Genomic DNA, 17,848 nt, shown 5'->3' on the forward strand with positions numbered 1-17,848 from the left:
GGTTTTCTATAAAATAAAGGCGTTTTGGGGGGGTTGGGACAGGAGGGACCCCCCCTCCCCCCCTATGGGAACGGGACCCGGATTCCTGCCCCCCCCCCCATCAATGGGCCCTTTCAGGCACCCACCCGCGCCCATGGGTGCTGGGGGGGTCCTGAGTCAGCGCATTGCTGGGGTGCTTGGGATAGCCGGGGGTGGGATGTGCATAGGGTGCTATGGGGGTCCTAGGGGGGGGGGGGGGCAAGGGTGCTATGGGGGTGCTATGGGGGTCCAAGGGATTCTCTGAGGGTCCTATTGGTGCTATGGGGGTGCCAAGTGTGTTACGGGGATCCTATGGGGGTCCCAAGGGTGCTGTTGGGGTTCTATGGGTGCTTTAGGGGTCCCTGGGTGGGATCCTATGTGTGCTATAGGGGTCCTATGGGTGCTATAGGGGTGCCGAGTGTGTTATGGGGATCCTATGTGGGTCCCAAGGGTGCTATGGGGGTCCTGTGGGTGCTTTAGGATCCCTGGGTGGGATCCTATGGGTGCTATGAGGGTCCTTTGGGTGCTTTAGGGGTCCAAAGTGGGTAGTTCTATGGGTGCTATTGGCGTGGCAAAGGTGCTGTGGGGGTCCCAAGGATGCTATGGGGGTGCTATGGGTGCTATTGGGGTCCTATGGGTGCTATGGGGGTGCCGAGTGTGTTATGGGGATCCTATGTGGGTCCCAAGGGTGCTATGGGGGTCCTTGGTGCTTTAGGATCCCTGGGTGGGATCCTATGGGTGCTATGAGGGTCCTATGGGTGCTTTAGGGGTCCAAAGTGGGTGTTCTATGGGTGCTATTGGCGTGGCAAAGGTGCTGTGGGGGTCCCAAGGATGCTATGGGGGTGCTATGGGTGCTATTGGGGTCCTATGGGTGCTATGGGGGTGCCGAGTGTGTTATGGGGATCCTATGTGGGTCCCAAGGGTGCTATGGGGGTCCTTGGTGCTTTAGGATCCCTGGGTGGGATCCTATGGGTGCTATGAGGGTCCTATGGGTGCTTTAGGGGTCCAAAGTGGGTGTTCTATGGGTGCTATTGGCGTGGCAAAGGTGCTGTGGGGGTCCCAAGGATGCTATGGGGGTGCTATGGGTGCTATTGGGGTCCTATGGGTGCTATGGGGGTGCCAAGTGTGTTATGGGGATCCTATGTGGGTCCCAAGGGTGCTATGGGGGTCCTGTGGGTGCTTTAGGATCCCTGGGTGGGATCCTATGGGTGCTATGAGGGTCCTATGGGTGCTTTAGGGGTCCAAAGTGGGTGTTCTATGGGTGCTATTGGGGTGCCAAGGGTGCTGTGGGGGTGCTACGGGTGCTATGGGGGTCCTATGGGTGCTATTGGGGTCCTATGGGTGCTATGGGGGTGCCAAGTGTGTTATGGGGATCCTATGTGGGTCCCAAGGGTGCTATGGGGGTCCTTGGTGCTTTAGGATCCCTGGGTGGGATCCTATGGGTGCTATGAGGGTCCTGTGGGTGCTTTAGGGGTCCAAAGTGGGTGTTCTATGGGTGCTACGGGTGCTATGGGGTCCTATGGGTGCTATGGGGGTGCTATGGGTGCTATGGGGTCCCTAGGGGGGGTCCTACGGGTATTATGGGGGGGTTTCCCTGGTGCCCCCCCCCCCATCCTCCCACGGGGGCAGCTTTGTGCTGAGTGCCTGAATTCCCGACATTCCCATGGGATGGGGACAAGGATCCCCTTGTCCGGGGGGAGCGGAGGTGGGGGGGGGGGGGGGGGGCACACAGGGACCAGGGGCACATCCCAACGGGACACGGGACAGGGAAGGAGCCGGAGGTGAGGGGGGGGTGCTCGGAGGGGAGGTTTTGGGGTCCGGGGGGGGGGGGGGGAAGGGGGACCCCCCCCAACCATGGGATACAGGAGGATGGGGGGGACAGTGGGAATGGGGGGGTGGAAAGGGGGGGTATTGGGGTGCAATGGGGGTATTGGGGGGCAATGGGGGTATTGGGGGCAATGGGGGTTTTGGGGGGCAATGGGGGGTTTAGGAGGGCAATGGGGGGTATTGGGGTGCAATGCGGGGTTAGGGGTGCAATGAGGGGTATGGGGTGCAATGAAGGGTTATTGGGGGGCAATGGGCATTTAGGGGTGCAATAGGGGGTATTGAGGTACAATGGGGAGTTTAGGGGTACAAAGGGGGGGTTAGGGGTGCAATGGGGGTTTAGGGCTGCAATGGGGGTTTAGGGGTACAATGGGGGGTTAGAGGTGCAATGGGGGGGTTTAGGGGTGCAATGGGGGGGGGATTGGACTTCAACAGGGGGGTCCTCGTGTCCGTGCCCCCCCATTCCAGAGGCCGGAAGCTCCGGAGCCCCCCCCGGGACCCCCCAGTGTCACCCTATGGAGGTGAGGGATGGGGGGGGGGGGAGGGGTCAGGTTGGGGGGGGGGGCAGGTCCTGGTCCCACCCCCCCACGCCCCCCCCCTTTGCCCCATAGGAGCTGCTGGAGGTCGAGGCCCCCGAGGCCGCGGGTTCGAGGCTGACGGTGGCTCGGGACCGACGCGGCCTCTACATTGCCAAAGCCCCGAGGGCGCTGCGGGTGCAGGCGGGTGAGGACCGGGGGGGGGTCCATTGGGATGGGATGGGGGGGGGGGGAGTCATGGATCCCACCGGGATGCTATGGGGGGGTCCCGAATCCCCATGGATGCTATGGGGGGGGTCCCGAATCCCCATGGATGTGATGGGGGGGTCCCGAATCCCCATGAATTCTATGGGGGGGATCCCTAATCCCCCATGGATGCTATGGGGGGGTCCCGAATCCCCATGGATGCGATGGGGGGGTCCCGAATCCCCATGGATGCGATGGGGGGGTCCCGAATCCCCATGGATGCGATGGGGGGGTCCCGAATCCCCATGGATTCTATAGGGGGTCCCGAATCCCCATGGATGCTATGGGGGGGTCCCGAATCCCCATGGATGCGATGGGGGGGTCCCGAATCCCCATGGATTCTATAGGGGGTCCTGAATCCCCATGGATGCTATGGGGGGGTCCCGAATCCCCATGGATGCGATGGGGGGGTCCCGAATCCCCATGGATTCTATAGGGGGTCCCGAATCCCCATGGATGCTATGGGGGGGTCCCGAATCCCCATGGATTCTATAGGGGGTCCCGAATCCCCATGAATTCTATGGGAGGGATCCCTAATCCCCCATGGATGCTATGGGGGGGTCCCGAATCCCCATGGATTCTATAGGGGGTCCCCCCCGCAGGTGACCGCTTGGTGGGTGCCAGGATCTTCTTCGAGGGGGTCCCCCCCGAGGCCGTGGCGCGGCTGCTCGAGGCTGCCGTCGGCTGCCGGGTCTCGCTCTGCATCCGCCGCCGGGCACCGGGCACCGGCACCGGCACAGCCCCGGTAGGGCCCGAGGGGACCCAATGGGTGCGGGAGGATCGGGGGGGGGGGTCCTATGGGTGCTGAAGGGGGATGCGGGATGCGGGGGGTGACTATGGACACGGGAGAGGGATGCGGGATGCGGGCGGTGACTATGGACACGGGAGAGGGATGCGGGATGCTGAGGGGTCCCCATGGATATTGGGAGGAGGGTTTGGGATGCTCCGTGGTCCCTATGGGCACAAGAACAGGATCCGGGATGCTGGGGGTCCCTATGGATATTGGGAGTGGGATACGGGGTGCTGGGGGTCCCTATGGACACGAGAGTGAGGTTTGGGATGCTGAGAGGTCCTCATGGACACGGGAGAGGGATGCGGGATGCTCCGTGGTCCCTATGGACATGGGAGAGGGATGCGGGATGCTGGGGGTCCCTATGGACACGGGAGAGGGATACGGGATGCTCTGTGGTCCCTATGGACACGGGAGAGGGATGCGGGATGCTCTGTGGTCCCTATGGACATGGGAGAGGGATGCGGGATGCTCCGTGGTCCCTATGGACATGGGAGAGGGATGCGGGATGCTCCGTGGTCCCTATGGACACGGGAGAGGGATGCGGGATGCTCCGTGGTCCCTATGGACATGGGAGAGGGATGCGGGATGCTCCGTGGTCCCTATGGACACGGGAGAGGGATGCGGGATGCTGGGGGTCCCTATGGACACGGGAGAGGGATGCGGGATGCTCTGTGGTCCCTATGGACACGGGAGAGGGATGCGGGATGCTCTGTGGTCCCTATGGACATGGGAGAGGGATGCGGGATGCTGGGGTCCCTATGGACACGGGAGAGGGATGCGGGATGCTCTGTGGTCCCTATGGACATGGGAGAGGGATGCGGGATGCTCCGTGGTCCCTATGGACACGGGAGAGGGATGCGGGATGCTCCGTGGTCCCTATGGATGCGGGAGAGGGATGCGGGATGCTCCGTGGTCCCTATGGACACAGGAGAGGGATGCGGGATGCTGGGGTCCCTATGGACACGGGAGAGGGATACGGGATGCTCCGTGGTCCCTATGGACATGGGAGAGGGATGCGGGATGCTCCGTGGTCCCTATGGACACGGGAGAGGGATGCGGGATGCTCTGTGGTCCCTATGGACACAGGAGAGGGATGCGGGATGCTCTGTGGTCCCTATGGACACAGGAGAGGGATGCGGGATGCTGGGGGTCCCCATGGACACGGGATCCCATCTGCCCCTCCCCCCGCAGCCCATCCCCATCCCGACGCTTCCCAAGAAGCCCCCGTCGGCCCCGGCGGTGGAATTGGCACTTCCCAAACTTCCCAAGCTCGGGAAGAGCCGCGGGGAGGCCGATCCGGTCCCTCCGGTGCCAGCGCGGCCCCGGTTAACGGTGAAGGAGGCGGCTGCGGGCGGCAGGGCCATGGCGGAGCCCCCGGAGCCCCCCGGTGGCCCCCGCTTCCCGGCGGTGGAGGTGGCGATGCCGTCGTTACCGGTACCGGAGCCTCCGACCAAAGCCGGCGACGGGGCCGCGTTCGGCGGCGGCTTCCGCATCCCCTCCGTGCCCATCCCGGCCGTGGAGGTGGCGGTGCCGACGTTACCGGTAACGGAGCCTCCGGTGCCGGTCCCGGTCCGTTCGGGGCTCCTCGAGGCGGTGCCACGGGTGGAGGTGGCGCTGGGCACCGGACGGGGGGCACCGGACGGCACCGGGCCCAGGCAGTCCCGGTTCGCTCTGCCCTGGCTCGGGTTGGCCCTGGGCAAGGTCGGTACCGGGGGTCCGGAGCTCCCGAAGCCGCCGTTGGCTCCGTTGGGAGCCGCGGCTCCGGTGCTGCCCCCCCCGGACCGGCGCCGGTCCCCGTCGCTGCCGAAGCTGGGACCGGAGGTGGGGGTGAAGCTGCCCCGGTTCGGGGGCTCCAGCCCCGATCTCCGCAGCGGGGGGGGGGTCACGGACCCCAAAGCGGCACCGGCACCGGACGGGGCCAAAGGCACCGGGGCCGGGGGGGGGTTGAAGGTGCCCGGTTTGGAGTTGGCCCCGCCGGGGCTGGAGGTGGAACCGGGGCGCTGGGGGGGGCTCAAACTGCCCCGGTTCGGTACCGGCACCGGGAGGATGCGACCGGAGGGAGGCAGGAGGAGCATCCCCCCCCCGCGCAGGCGCAGTGGGGAGGGCAGAGCCCTGCGCTGGGTACCCCGGGTGGGTTTCTCCCCCCCGACCCCCCCCAGCCCCCAGCGCAAGGGGGGGGGGCTCCGCATCCCCGAGCTCGAGCTCCGCCCCCCCGGCCCCCCCCAGCTCCATGCGGGGACCCCCAAGCTCTGCGTGGGGGGGCGCTGAGGACCCCCCCTATGGACCCCCCCCAATGGTGGGGGGGTTGACGGGGGGGGGTCGGGACCCCCCTGAGCATCGCTGCTGCCCAACTGCTCCTTAACCCCCCCATCCCCCCCCCAAACCCGGCTCTTTTGGGGCTGTTTGAAGCTTTTCGATGCTGCCGTTAACGGGGGGGGGGGACAGCACCGCCCCCCCCTCAGCTTCTGGCTTTTGGCTTGGCCATAATAAAGGTTTAACCCCAAAATCGGCCCTGGGGGGGGGGGGGTCAGGGATGGGGCTCCAGGGGATGGGAGGGGTTTTGGTGCTTGGGGATGGGGTTTTGGTGCTTGGGGATGGGGTTTTGGTGCTTGGGGATGGGTTTTGGTGCTTGGGGATGGGTTTTGGTGCCCGGGTCTGGGTTTTGGTGCCTGGACTCGGTTCCAGGTTCCAGCATCCCCACCAGGGTCTCCTGGTTCCCCCCCCCCGGTGCTGCCCCAAAGACCCCCCCCAACCACAAGGCAAAAAAGCAGCAAAAATCGGGAGTTTTGGTGTGGTTTAGCCCAACCGGGCCCGGATTTGGTGCCACTGGTGCCTAACGGGAACCGCAGCGGCTCTGCCAGCGCTCGGGCTCACCAATGTCAGCGCTGTACTGGGAGCTCCAGTCCCGCTCAAACACGGCCTCCAGCTGCTCCCGGACGGTGCCAGTACCGGTGCCGGTGGCATTCACCGTTTGGTTGACCACCAGTGCCGAGCCTGCCGTCTGCGTGAAGTAGTCACCGGACCAATTGGAGGTCCCTGCAATGAGGTTTGGGGTGAGGGAGGTTTGGGGGGGGACACACACCAAAACCAGCACCACAGCCCCGGCAGCGCCGCGCTCACCGATGTACGCGGTCGTCTCCGTCACCATGTACTTGTTGTGGTTGACACGGGCGTAGGGGATCCGCGCCTGTGCCGCGCTCGTTGGCACCATGAAGAGGCGCTGTGGGGAGTGAGGCTGGGGTCAGGCACCGGCACCAGCCCCATGGCTGCACTGGGATAACAACCACGACCACACCACAACCACACCACAACCACACCACAACCACACAACAACCACACCAGGATACCCACCACAACCACACCACAACCACACCACAACCACACAACAACCACACCACAACCACACCACAATACCCACCACAACCACACAACAACCACACCACAACCACACCACAATACCCACCACAACCACACCACGATACCCACCACAACCACACCACGATACCCACCACAATCACACAACAACCACACCACAACCACACCACCATACCCACCACTGCCACGCTGTAATGGGTCCGGTTATCAGCGACGGCCGCCAGTGACTTGAGGAAGGGGAACATGGTGGTTTGGCTGTGCCGCCAGCAGCCCAGCAGCAGCCGCACGCGGACGCGCCGCTCCACCACCGCTCGGCGCAGTGCGTTATCGATCACCGGCCAGAACCTATGGGGGGGGGAGGAAACGGCTTCGGCACCGGCACCAGCACCGGCACCAGCACCGGCACCAGCACCGGCACCGCCACAGCCACAGCCACAGCCACAGCCGCACCTCTGCGGGTGGGAGAACTCGGTGGTGGGCAGGAAACTCATGACCGCGACATCCACAAAGGCCTCGGCGGCATCGATGACGCTGAGCAGGGCGCTGAGGTCTGTGGTGCGGCCGTCGGCACAGAGGGCCGGGGGGGAGCTCTGCGGCACCGGCACCGGCTCAGCACCGGCACCGGCTCAGCACCGGCACTGGCTCAGCACCGGCACCGGCTCAGCACCAGCACCGGATCAGCACCGGCACCGGATCAGCACCAGCACCGGATCAGCACCAGCACCGGATCAGCACCGGCACCGGCTCAGCACCGGCACTGGCTCAGCACCGGCACCGGCTCAGCACCGGCACTGGCTCAGCACCGGCACGGCACCGGTGCCAAAGGGGGGGGTGGGAGGTACCGAGAAGTAGACGGCGGCGGCAGTGCCGTTGAGCTGCAGCTCCAGGGGCGTCTCTGCATTGAAGGCAGTGGAGTAATTGGCCGGCCACGGCACCGGGATGGTGGCACCGGGAACGCCGAGAGCCCAATAGGCCTCGAAGATCTTGCCTAAGTCTTGGGCCATGCAGGTGCAGTTGTAGACGGCAGCACCAAGCTCCTTCACCTGCGGCACCGCCATGGGGTTGGTGATACCACATCTGAGCCCTGGTGCTGCCATGGGGTCAGTGATACCACATCCAACCATCGGCACTGCCATGGGGTCAGTGATACCACATCCAACCATCGGCACTGCCATGGGGTCGGTGATACCACATCCAACCATCGGCACTGCCATGGGGTCGGTGATACCACATCCAACCATCGGCACTGCCATGGGGTCGGTGATACCGCATCCAACCATCGGCACTGCCATGGGGTCGGTGATACCGCATCCAACCATCGGCACTGCCATGGGGTCAGTGATACCACATCCAACCATTGGCACTGCCATGGGGTCAGTGATACCACATCCAACCATCGGCACTGCCATGGGGTCGGTGATACCACATCCAACCATCGGCACTGCCATGGGGTCAGTAATACCACATCCGAGCCCCGGTGCTGCTCACCTGGGTCAGGGACCTCCAGTCCATGTTGGCGCTGCCGAGGTAGAGGTGGGTGCCATCCACCAGCCAGAACTTGGTGTGCAGAACCCCTCCGGTCAGGCGCGGCAGGTCCACGGTGCGCACGGCAGCGCCTGTGTGGGGCAGGAACCGAGGGTGTGGGGCAGAACCAGGGGCTGGGGGGCAGGAACTGAGGGTGTGGGGCAGAACCAGGGGTTGGGGGGCAGGAACCGAGGGTGTGGGGCAGAACCAGGGGTTGGGGGGCAGGAACCGAGGGTGTGGGGCAGAACCCGTGGATTTGGGGCAGAAACAATGATTTTGGGGCAGAAACTGTGGGTTTGGGTCAGAATCACTGGTTTTGGTTGAGAATCCCGTTTTGGGGTCAGAACTCCCATTTTGGGCTCAGAACCCCCGTTTTGGGCTCAGAACCCCCATTTTGGGCTCAGAACCCCCATTTTGGGCTCAGAACCCCCGTTTTGGGCTCAGAACCCCCATTTTTGGCTCAGAAAACCCATTTTTGGCTCAGAACCCCCGTTTTGGGCTCAGAACCCCCATTTTTGGCTCAGAACCCCTGTTTTGGGCTCAGAACCCCCATTTTTGGCTCAGAAAACCCATTTTTGGCTCAGAAAACCCATTTTTGGCTCAGAACCCCCGTTTTGGGCTCAGAACCCCCGTTTTGGGCTGTTTCGGCCTCACCGCTCCGCTCCAGCTCCACCAGGTCACCGATCGGTGCCGATGCCGACGGGCGGTTGACGGCGACGCGGACGTTGATGCCGCGTTGGGGCAACCGGAGCAGCTCCTGCAGGATCCGCTCACCCTGTGCCGGGAATGGAGCATGGGAATGGGGGAGAATCCATTGGGAATGGGGGAGGATCCCTAGGGAAGAGCAGGGATGTCACCGGGACCTGTGCCGCGGAGGCCTCGGCGGTGCCGGTGTCGGTGTTGGTCATGGTCCAGTAGAAGGAGGCAATGTCGATGCTGTGGCGCACGGAGAGCAGGAGCTGCATCCATGCGGAAAACGTGGAGGGGGTCGGGATGGAGCCGGAGCCGAAGCTCATTCCCTCCGGGATGCTCTCCACAAGGACGATGCTGGGGATGGGAAATGGGATGGGGCAATGGGATGGGGACAATAGGATGGGGCAATGGGATGGGGCAATGGGATGGGGCAATGTGATGGGGGCAATGGGATGGGGGCAATGGGATGGGGACAATGGGATGGGGCAATGGGAGGGGGCAATGGGAGGGGGCAATGGGATGGGGACAATGGGATGGGGCAATGGGATGGGGGCAATGGGATGGGGCAATGGGATGGGAAATGGGATGGGAAATGGGATGGGGGCAATGGGATGGGGACAATGGGATGGGGCAATGGGATGGGAAATGGGATGGGAAATGGGATGGGGCAATGGGATGGGGCAATGGGATGGGGACAATGGGATGGGGGCAATGGGATGGGGACAATGGGATGGGGCAATGGGATGGGAAATGGGATGGGGGCAATGGGAGGGGGCAATGGGATGGGGCAATGGGATGGGGGCAATGGGATGGGGCAATGGGATGGGGGCAATGGGATGGGGACAATGGGATGGGGGCAATGGGAGGGGGCAATGGGATGGGGGCAATGGGATGGGAAATGGGATGGGGCAATGGGATGGGGCAATGGGATGGGGCAATGGGAGGGGGCAATGGGATGGGGCAATGGGATGGGGCAATGGGATGGGGGCAATGGGATGGGGCAATGGGATGGGGGCAATGGGATGGGAAATGGGATGGGGCAATGGGATGGGGACAATGGGATGGGGCAATGGGATGGGGGCAATGGGATGGGGACAATGGGATGGGGGCAATGGGATGGGGGCAATGGGATGGGGCAATGGGATGGGGGCAATGGGATGGGGCAATGGGATGGGGGCAATGGGATGGGAAATGGGATGGGGGCAATGGGATGGGGGCAATGGGATGGGGGCAATGGGATGGGGCAATGGGAGGGGGCAATGGGATGGGAAATGGGATGGGGCAATGGGATGGGGCAATGGGATGGGGCAATGGGATGGGGGCAATGGGATGGGGCAATGGGATGGGGCAATGGGATGGGGCAATGGGATGGCACCAATGGGATGGTTCCATTGGGATGGTTCCAATGGGATGGCTCCAATGGGATGGTTCCAATGGGATGGCACCAATGGGATGGCACCAATGGGATGGTTCCAATGGGATGGTTCCAATGGGATGGCACCAATGGGATGGCACCAATGGGATGGTTCCAATGGGATGGCTCCAATGGGATGGCACCAATGGGATCCTCCCCCCCCATCCCCTCTCACCTGCACGAGGCTCCACAGGCTCCGGCCTCTCCCCTCCCCCCCCGGCTCCCATCGGGAAGGAGCCATAGGAGCAGGGGGAGGAAGAGGAGGAGGAGGAGGAGCAGAGCGAGGCCGACATTCCAGAGCTGAGGAATTCCATTGATTCCAATGGAGCCCCTCCTGGCCCCCACCTGCAGCTGGGAATGGGAGGCAGAGAAGGGGAATGAAGCCCAAATCCAATGGGATCCATAGGGAATGCTGGGGGGGGGGGGGGTACCTGCTTGTAGGTGCTGTGAGACCTCATCCTGGGGCTGGAACGGGAGCAACTGGATCCGGATCCTTCCCAATGGAGACTTCCAGGGATCGGGAAACGGGCCTGGAATTGGGAAGCGCCGGAGCCTCCTCCCCCCCCCCCCCCCCAATCCCGCCCCATTGGGCTGGGGTTTTAGCCCCATTTTCGCCCCATATCACCCCATTTTTTCCCCATTTCACCCCATTTTGCCCCATTTTCCCCCATTTCGCCCCATTTTGCCCCATTTCAGACCTGCTTTGGGCCAAGAACGTGTTTTTTGGGCTGTTTTATGTCAGGGTCCGGTTCAGAGCCCATTTTAAGGTAAAAAACCCCAATTTTGGGTTCATTTTAGGGCAGCTTCGGGCCCCAGGTCGGGACTGGGGCACTTTTAGGGCCAGGACCGGGGTCAGGCCGGGGTCAGGCCGGGGTCAGCCCCCGTTCACCCCCCCCCCCCCCCCCCGGAGGCCCCGGTGGAGGACTCCCAGCTCCGTCCACACGGGGGCGCCATCGCACCCCCCGTCTCTATGGTCGCCCCCCGTTGTCCCTCCCGTGCCCCGCGGTATAGAGCGTCCCCCTACCTGCGACCAACCACACCGGGGGGGGAGTCCGCCGAGGGCGTCACTTCCGGCGCTCCGTGACAGGAGCTTCCGGTGGGGCCCGGCATGGGGCGCGGCGGGAGCGGAGCGGTGAGGGGCGGTAATGGAGGGCAATGGGGCAGATAATGGGGGCCTATGGGGCAGGAGGGGATCTATGGGGCAGGAGGGGGGATCTATGGGGCAGGAGGGGGGATCTATGGGGCAGGAGGGGGGATCTATGGGGCAGGAGGGGGATCTATGGGGCAGGAGGGGGGGATAAGGGGGATCTATGGGACAGGAGGGGATCTATGGGGCAGGAGGGGGGGATAAGGGGGATCTATGGGGCAGGAGGGGGGGATAAGGGGGATCTATGGGGCAGGAGGGGGGGATAAGGAGGGTCTATGGGGCAGGAGGGGGGGATAAGGGGGATCTATGGGGCAGGAGGGGATCTATGGGGCAGGAGGGGAGGATAAGGAGGGTCTATGGGGCAGGAGGGGGGGATAAGGAGGGTCTATGGGGCAGGAGGGGGGATCTATGGGGCAGGAGGGGGGGATAAGGGGGATCTATGGGGCAGGAGGGGGCGATAAGGGGGATCTATGGGGCAGGAGGGGGATCTATGGGGCAGGAGGGGGGGATAAGGGGGATCTATGGGGCAGGAGGGGGATCTATGGGGCAGGAGGGGGGGATAAGGGGGATCTATGGGGCAGGAGGGGGTATAAGGGGGATCTATGTGGCAGGAGGGTGGGATAAGTGGGATCTATGGGGCAGGAGGTGGGTCTATGGGGCAGGAGGGGTTCTATGGAGCAGGAAGAGGGGATAAAAGGAGGGTCTATGGGGAAGGAGGAGGAGCCTCCATGGGGCAGGAGCGGTCTCTATGGGGCAGAGGGGTCTCTATGGGGCAGGAGGGGTCTCTATGGGGCAGAGGGGTCTCTATGGGGCAGGAGGGGTCTCTAAGGGGCAGGAGGGGTGTCTGTGGGACAGGAGGGGTGTCTATGGGGCAGGAGGGGCCTCTATGGGTCAGGAGGTGTCTCTGGGGCAGGAGGGGTCTCTATGGGACAGGAGGGGTCTCTATGGGGCAGAGGGGTCTCTATGGGGCAGGAGGGGTGTCTATGGGGCAGGAGGGGTGTCTATGGGGCAGGAGGGGTGTCTATGGGGCAGGAGGGGCCTCTATGGGTCAGGAGATGTCTCTGGGGCAGGAGGGGTCTCTATGGGACAGGAGGGGTCTCTATGGGGCAGAGGGGTCTCTATGGGGCAGGAGGGGTGTCTATGGGGCAGGAGGGGTGTCTATGGGGCAGGAGGGGTGTCTGTGGGGCAGGAGGGGTGTCTGTGGGGCAGGAGGGGTCTCTATGGGTCAGGAGGTGTCTGTGGGGCAGGAGGGGCCTCTATGGGGCAGAGGGGTCTCTATGGGGCAGAGGTGTCTCTATGGGGCTGCTCTCCTGTGCCCCCCAGGCCGCTCCCGGCGCTGCCGCCTGAGGCCGCGGCCCCACCATGGTGTCAGTGACGATGGGTGAGCCCCCCCCCCCCTTCCCCCCCATCCCCCCCCCATTCCCATTGATCCCCATCCCATGGGATTCCCATTGATCCCCATCCCATGGGATTCCCATTGATCCCAATCCCATGGGATTCCCATTGATCCCCATCCCATGGGATTCCCATTGATCCCAATCCCATGGGATCCCCCTGTTCCCGGTGCAGCCACATCCGAGTGGATCCAGTTCTTCAAGGAAGCCGGGATCCCGCCGGGCCCTGCCGTCAGCTACGCCGTCATGTTTGTGGATAACAGGTACCCCCCCCATGCATCCCTATGGAAGCATCCATCGGGAAGAGCCGGGATCCATGGGGCCATCCCTGCGGTATTCCCGGTGCCAGGATCCGCAAGAACATGCTCCTGGATCTGACCAAGGAGCTGATGAATGAGTTGGGAATCACGGTGGTCGGGGACGTCATCGCCATCCTCAAGCACGCCAAGGTGGTCCACAGGCAGGTATGGGCACCGGGAATGGGAATCCCATGGGAAGTGGGGGTTTTCCAGGGGTTTGCTTTGGTTTCCCATGGTTTTCCATGGTTTTCCTTTGGTTTTCCTTTGGTTTCCCATGGTTTTCCTTTGGTTTTCCTTTGGTTTTCCATGGTTTTCCTTTGGTTTTCCTTTGGTTTTCCTTTGGTTTTCCATGGTTTTCCTTTGGTTTTCCATGGTTTTCCTTTGGTTTTCCTTTGGTTTTCCATGATTTTCCTTTGGTTTCCCATGGTTTTCCTTTGGTTTTCCATGGTTTTCCTTTAGTTTTCCATGGTTTTCCATGGTTTTCCTTTGGTTTTCCATGATTTTCCTTTGGTTTCCCATGGTTTTCCTTTGGTTTTCCATGGTTTTCCTTTGGTTTTCCATGGTTTTCCTTTGGTTTTCCATGGTTTTCCTTTGGTTTTCCTTCGGTTTTCCATGGTTTTCCTTTGGTTTCCCATGGTTTTCCTTCGGTTTCCCATGGTTTTCCTTCGGTTTCCCATGGTTTCCCATGGTTTCCCATGGTTTTCCTTTGGTTTTCCTTTGGTTTCCCATGGTTTTCCTTTGGTTTTCCTTTGGTTTCCCATGGTTTTCCTTTGGTTTCCCATGGTTTTCCTTTGGTTTTCCTTTGGTTTCCCATGGTTTTCCTTTGGTTTTCCATGGTTTTCCTTTGGTTTTCCATGGTTTTGCTTTGGTTTTCCATGGTTTTGCTTTGGTTTTCCATGGTTTTCCTTTGGTTTTCCATGGTTTTCCTTTGGTTTTCCTTTGGTTTTCCATGGTTTTCCTTCGGTTTCCCATGGTTTTCCTTCGGTTTCCCATGGTTTTCCTTTGGTTTTCCTTTGGTTTTCCATGGTTTTCCTTTGGTTTTCCATGATTTTCGTTTGGTTTCCCATGGTTTTCCTTTGGTTTTCCTTTGGTTTCCCATGGTTTTCCTTTGGTTTTCCATGGTTTTCCTTCGGTTTCCCATGGTTTTCCTTTGGTTTTCCATGGTTTTCCTTTGGTTTCCCATGGTTTTCCTTTGGTTTCCCATGGTTTTCCTTTGGTTTCCCGTGGTTTTCCTTTGGTTTTCCTTTGGTTTTCCATGGTTTTCCTTTAGTTTTCCATGGTTTTCCTTTGGTTTTCCTTTGGTTTTCCATGGTTTTCGTTTGGTTTTCCATGGTTTTCCTTTGGTTTTCCATGGTTTTCCTTTGGTTTCCCATGGTTTTCCATGGTTTTCCTTTGGTTTTCCATGATTTTCCTTTGGTTTCCCATGGTTTTCCTTTGGTTTCCCATGGTTTTCCTTTGGTTTTCCTTCGGTTTCCCATGGTTTCCCATGGTTTTCCTTCGGTTTCCCATGGTTTTCCTTCGGTTTCCCATGGTTTTCCATGGTTTTCCTTTGGTTTCCCATGGTTTTCCTTCGGTTTCCCATAGTTTTCCATGGTTTCCCATGCTGTATTCCCGCAGGAGATGTGCAAAGCCGCCACGGATCTGCTGTGCCCTGGCTCATCCCCGCTCCAAGCGGATCTGCGCCGCAGCACCAACAGCGGTGAGCCGGGATTCCATGGAAGCATGGAATGGGAATGGGATGCACCCCAAAGCTCCAAGCAAGGGATCCCTGCCGGGATTCGTCCCATCCCGAGGGATTGGATCCCATGGGAATGCTCCGTCTCCCCCCGCAGCCGCCAGCCGGATGATCGCCAACAGCCTGAGCCGGGAAGCGCTTCCCAATGCCCCACTCCAGCCCCACGGATCCAAGATCTCCATCACCGTTCCCAACCAGCCGGCAGCAGCGAAGGCAGGTAGGGAAGGGGCTGATCCCGCCGGGAATGGTGCTGGGAAGGGCTTTTCCCATCCCATTTCCCATTAAACTCCTCATCCAACACTTGGGAAGGGCTTTTCCCATCCCATTTCCCATTAAACTCCTCATCCAACACTTGGGAAGTGCTTTTCCTGTCCCAATTCCCATTAAACTCCTCATCCAACACTTGGGAATCGCTTTCCCCCTTGCATTGGGCATGAACCTCCTCCCTCCATCCCGGCAGGCTTCGGGAATGCCGCAGCCGGAATTGCCCCGATCCCGGTGAAGCGGCGCCGGGTGACGGCCGAGATGGAAGGGAAGTACATCATCACCATGCCCAAGGGCACCACGCCGAGGACAAGGAAAATCCTGGAGCAGCAGCAAGCAGCCAAAGGTGCGGGCAGGGAATTCCCATCCCGGTATTCCCGATCCATCCCCATCCATCCCAAATCCTGCTTTATCCCGTTCCATCCCACAGGGCTGCCCAGGGCGTCCGTCTTCGACCGCTTGGGAGCCGAGGCGAAGGGGGACCCGGCTGCGGGAGGGAAGGTGAGAGGGGATGCAGGAGGAATTCCCGCTTGGAATTCTATGGGAATCTGGGAATGGATGGGATGCTCCCTGCATCCCATTGGGAAGGGCGACGGAGCCGGGATGCGGGTGCTGATGGTGCCGCATCCCTTTGCCTGCAGCCCAGCGGTGTCTTCAGCCGCCTGGGAGATTCCCACCGGGATAAATCCATGGGAAGCGATGAGGATGATGATGGTTCCGCTCTTCCCTACGCCGGTGTCCTGAAGAAACCCAAGGCTTCCCGGAAGGAGAGCGCCGCGCCGGGAATGCCGGTGACGGCCCCAGCCAGCAGCTCGGAGGCCAAGGCCATTCCCAGCCTCCGGAATGGCGCCGGGATGCGGGCGCCGGGATGCGGGCGTGAGGATGAGGATGCCGTCAGCAGCAGCAGCAGCGGGAGGGAGAATTCCAAGCGGGAATGGCGGGTGCTGATCCGGAGGACGTGGGGATGCGGGAAGGGGAGCAGCAGTGAGGCCCGCATGGACAGCGCCGGCTCCGTCAGCGTATTCCAGCGCTTGGGAAAGAAACCGGATTGAGATCCATGGGATCCCTGCGCTCCATCCCATGGGAACACCCCATAGGGAACGGGTGGATCCCTGGGATGAAGGGTTAATGCCGTGTGGGAAGGGATTTCCTACAGGGAATGACTTGATCCCATGTGGAAAGGCTTGATCCCACTAATCCCATAGGAAAACAGTGGAGGAGAGCCCTTCCCAAGGGATTCCCAGCCCAAATCCCGGGTGAATCCAGCCAAATCAGCGCTCCCCATCCTCTCCCTGCCTGGAAAGCTGTGGGGTTCCCCTTTAATCCTGCTGCTTTTCCCAGCTTGAGGAATTCTGCCCTGGAGACCTCCATGCCCAGCCTGGGATTGGCCTTGGTTTGCTTCCCCTTTCCGCTTGGATGTCCGGATCCGCCGGGGGATGGAATCCATTGGGATGGAGTTGGGAGCAGCATTCCCAAAAAACACCCTGAAACCTTAAAAAAGAACCATTTGGGGGGGCTCAAAAACCACCAAAACCCCCCCAAAACCTGCCTTAATTCCTGCCTTGCCCTGGAATTCCTCCTTTTCCCCCCAAATCCGGCTGCTTTTCCTCAAGTTATTTATTTTTCCCCAATTCCTCCCAAATCCGGTTTCTTTGGTTCTGCTGCAAACCCCCAAAATCGCCGTTTTTCTCCCCAAAACGGAAGCTGGGAAGTTTGGGATGAGAAATCCGCCAATTCCCAGGGTTTCCTATGGAAAAATGGGATTTCTTTGTATTAATACCAAAAAACCACCAATTCCTTCATTTTTAATGGGAAAATTCACCAATTCTGGGGGTTTAATGCAAAAATTCACCAATTCTCTCATTTTTTAGATGAAAATTCACCAATTTGTGTGCTTTTAATATGAAATTCACGAATTTCTTGATTTTTAATGGGAAAATTTACCAATTCCCTTGTTTTTAACAAAAACTCAATTCTTTTATTTTTCATAGAAAAGTTCACCAATTATTTCATTTTTAATAGGAAAATTTACCATTTTTTTCATTTCTAACGTGAAAATTCACCAGTCCTTTCATTTTTAATGCAAAAATTCACTGATTTCCCTACTAATATGAAAATTTACCAATTTCTTCATTTTTAACATGAAAATTCACCAATTCCTTCGTTTTTTATGCAAAAAGTCACCATTTTAATACCAAATTTCACCATTTCTTAATTATTAATACAAAAAAATCACCAACTCCATTCTTTCTAATATGAAATTCATAAATTCCCTCAGTTTTCATGCAAAAATTCACCAATTCCTTCATTTTTCATCCAGGAATTCCCCAATTTCATCAGTTTTCCACCCAAATTCCCCCATTTCTTGGTTTTGCCCAATTTTGGCCCAATTTGGGGGCGTTTTCCTTCCCTTTTTGGGTGTTTGGTGTGTGTGACACGAGTGCTTTGGGGTTTTTCCCCCCATTTTTGACCTTTTTTGGCAATAAAGCGTGGAAATAGCTCTGTTTATGCAAAAGAGATGCAAATCCGATGCTTACCAGGGGGCGTTACCTCAGCACCGCGCCTGCGCACAGCGGGGGGGGGCGG

At 60.0% G+C, this 17,848-nt stretch overlaps 2 protein-coding genes across 3 annotated transcripts; one reads left to right on the forward strand and one right to left on the reverse strand.

Annotated features, from left to right (window-relative positions):
• Positions 1-6,194: 6,194 nt before the first annotated feature.
• On the reverse strand, positions 6,195-11,491 carry PLD3 (phospholipase D family member 3). The gene is made up of 11 exons (XM_034072131.1): positions 11,448-11,491; positions 10,855-10,930; positions 10,599-10,774; positions 9,180-9,363; positions 8,971-9,091; positions 8,281-8,408; positions 7,635-7,835; positions 7,243-7,382; positions 6,972-7,137; positions 6,538-6,637; positions 6,195-6,453 (listed from the first exon to the last, which is right to left on the reverse strand). The coding sequence occupies exons 2-11, from the start codon at positions 10,879-10,881 to the stop codon at positions 6,251-6,253; spliced, it is 1,446 nt and encodes a 481-aa protein (XP_033928022.1). The 5' UTR covers positions 10,882-10,930; positions 11,448-11,491; the 3' UTR covers positions 6,195-6,250.
• C24H19orf47 (chromosome 24 C19orf47 homolog) lies at positions 11,444-17,777 on the forward strand. 2 transcript variants are annotated; one of them, XM_034072133.1, is made up of 9 exons: positions 11,444-11,555; positions 12,894-12,951; positions 13,140-13,227; positions 13,314-13,428; positions 14,881-14,962; positions 15,096-15,215; positions 15,459-15,608; positions 15,693-15,763; positions 15,904-17,777. In XM_034072133.1, exons 2-9 carry the CDS (start codon positions 12,933-12,935, stop codon positions 16,312-16,314), a joined length of 1,056 nt encoding a protein of 351 aa, XP_033928024.1. In that variant the 5' UTR covers positions 11,444-11,555; positions 12,894-12,932; the 3' UTR covers positions 16,315-17,777. The 2 variants fall into 2 exon arrangements, with proteins under 2 accessions (XP_033928024.1, XP_033928025.1); XM_034072134.1 differs by having other exon boundaries at positions 11,530-11,565.
• The last annotated feature ends 71 nt before the right edge of the window (positions 17,778-17,848 follow it).

The sequence above is a fragment of the Melopsittacus undulatus genome, chromosome 24 (genome assembly GCF_012275295.1).
Source record: "Melopsittacus undulatus isolate bMelUnd1 chromosome 24, bMelUnd1.mat.Z, whole genome shotgun sequence".
In the NCBI taxonomy this organism is placed as follows: Eukaryota; Metazoa; Chordata; class Aves; order Psittaciformes; family Psittaculidae; genus Melopsittacus; species Melopsittacus undulatus.

Bases quoted from the DNA above. Each gene is read 5' to 3' on its own strand.
- PLD3 (XM_034072131.1), bottom strand. From the start codon at position 10,881: ATGAGGTCTCACAGCACCTACAAGCAG. The intron at 7,383-7,634 runs GTACCTCCCACC...CCGGTGCCGCAG, and splicing joins CCGCCGCCGTCTACTTCTCG to AGCTCCCCCCCGGCCCTCTG. The intron at 6,454-6,537 runs GTGAGCGCGGCG...ACCTCATTGCAG, and splicing joins GGAGACGACCGCGTACATCG to GGACCTCCAATTGGTCCGGT.
- C24H19orf47 (XM_034072133.1), top strand. The intron at 13,429-14,880 runs GTATGGGCACCG...GTATTCCCGCAG, and splicing joins CCAAGGTGGTCCACAGGCAG to GAGATGTGCAAAGCCGCCAC. The intron at 15,216-15,458 runs GTAGGGAAGGGG...CCATCCCGGCAG, and splicing joins GCCGGCAGCAGCGAAGGCAG to GCTTCGGGAATGCCGCAGCC.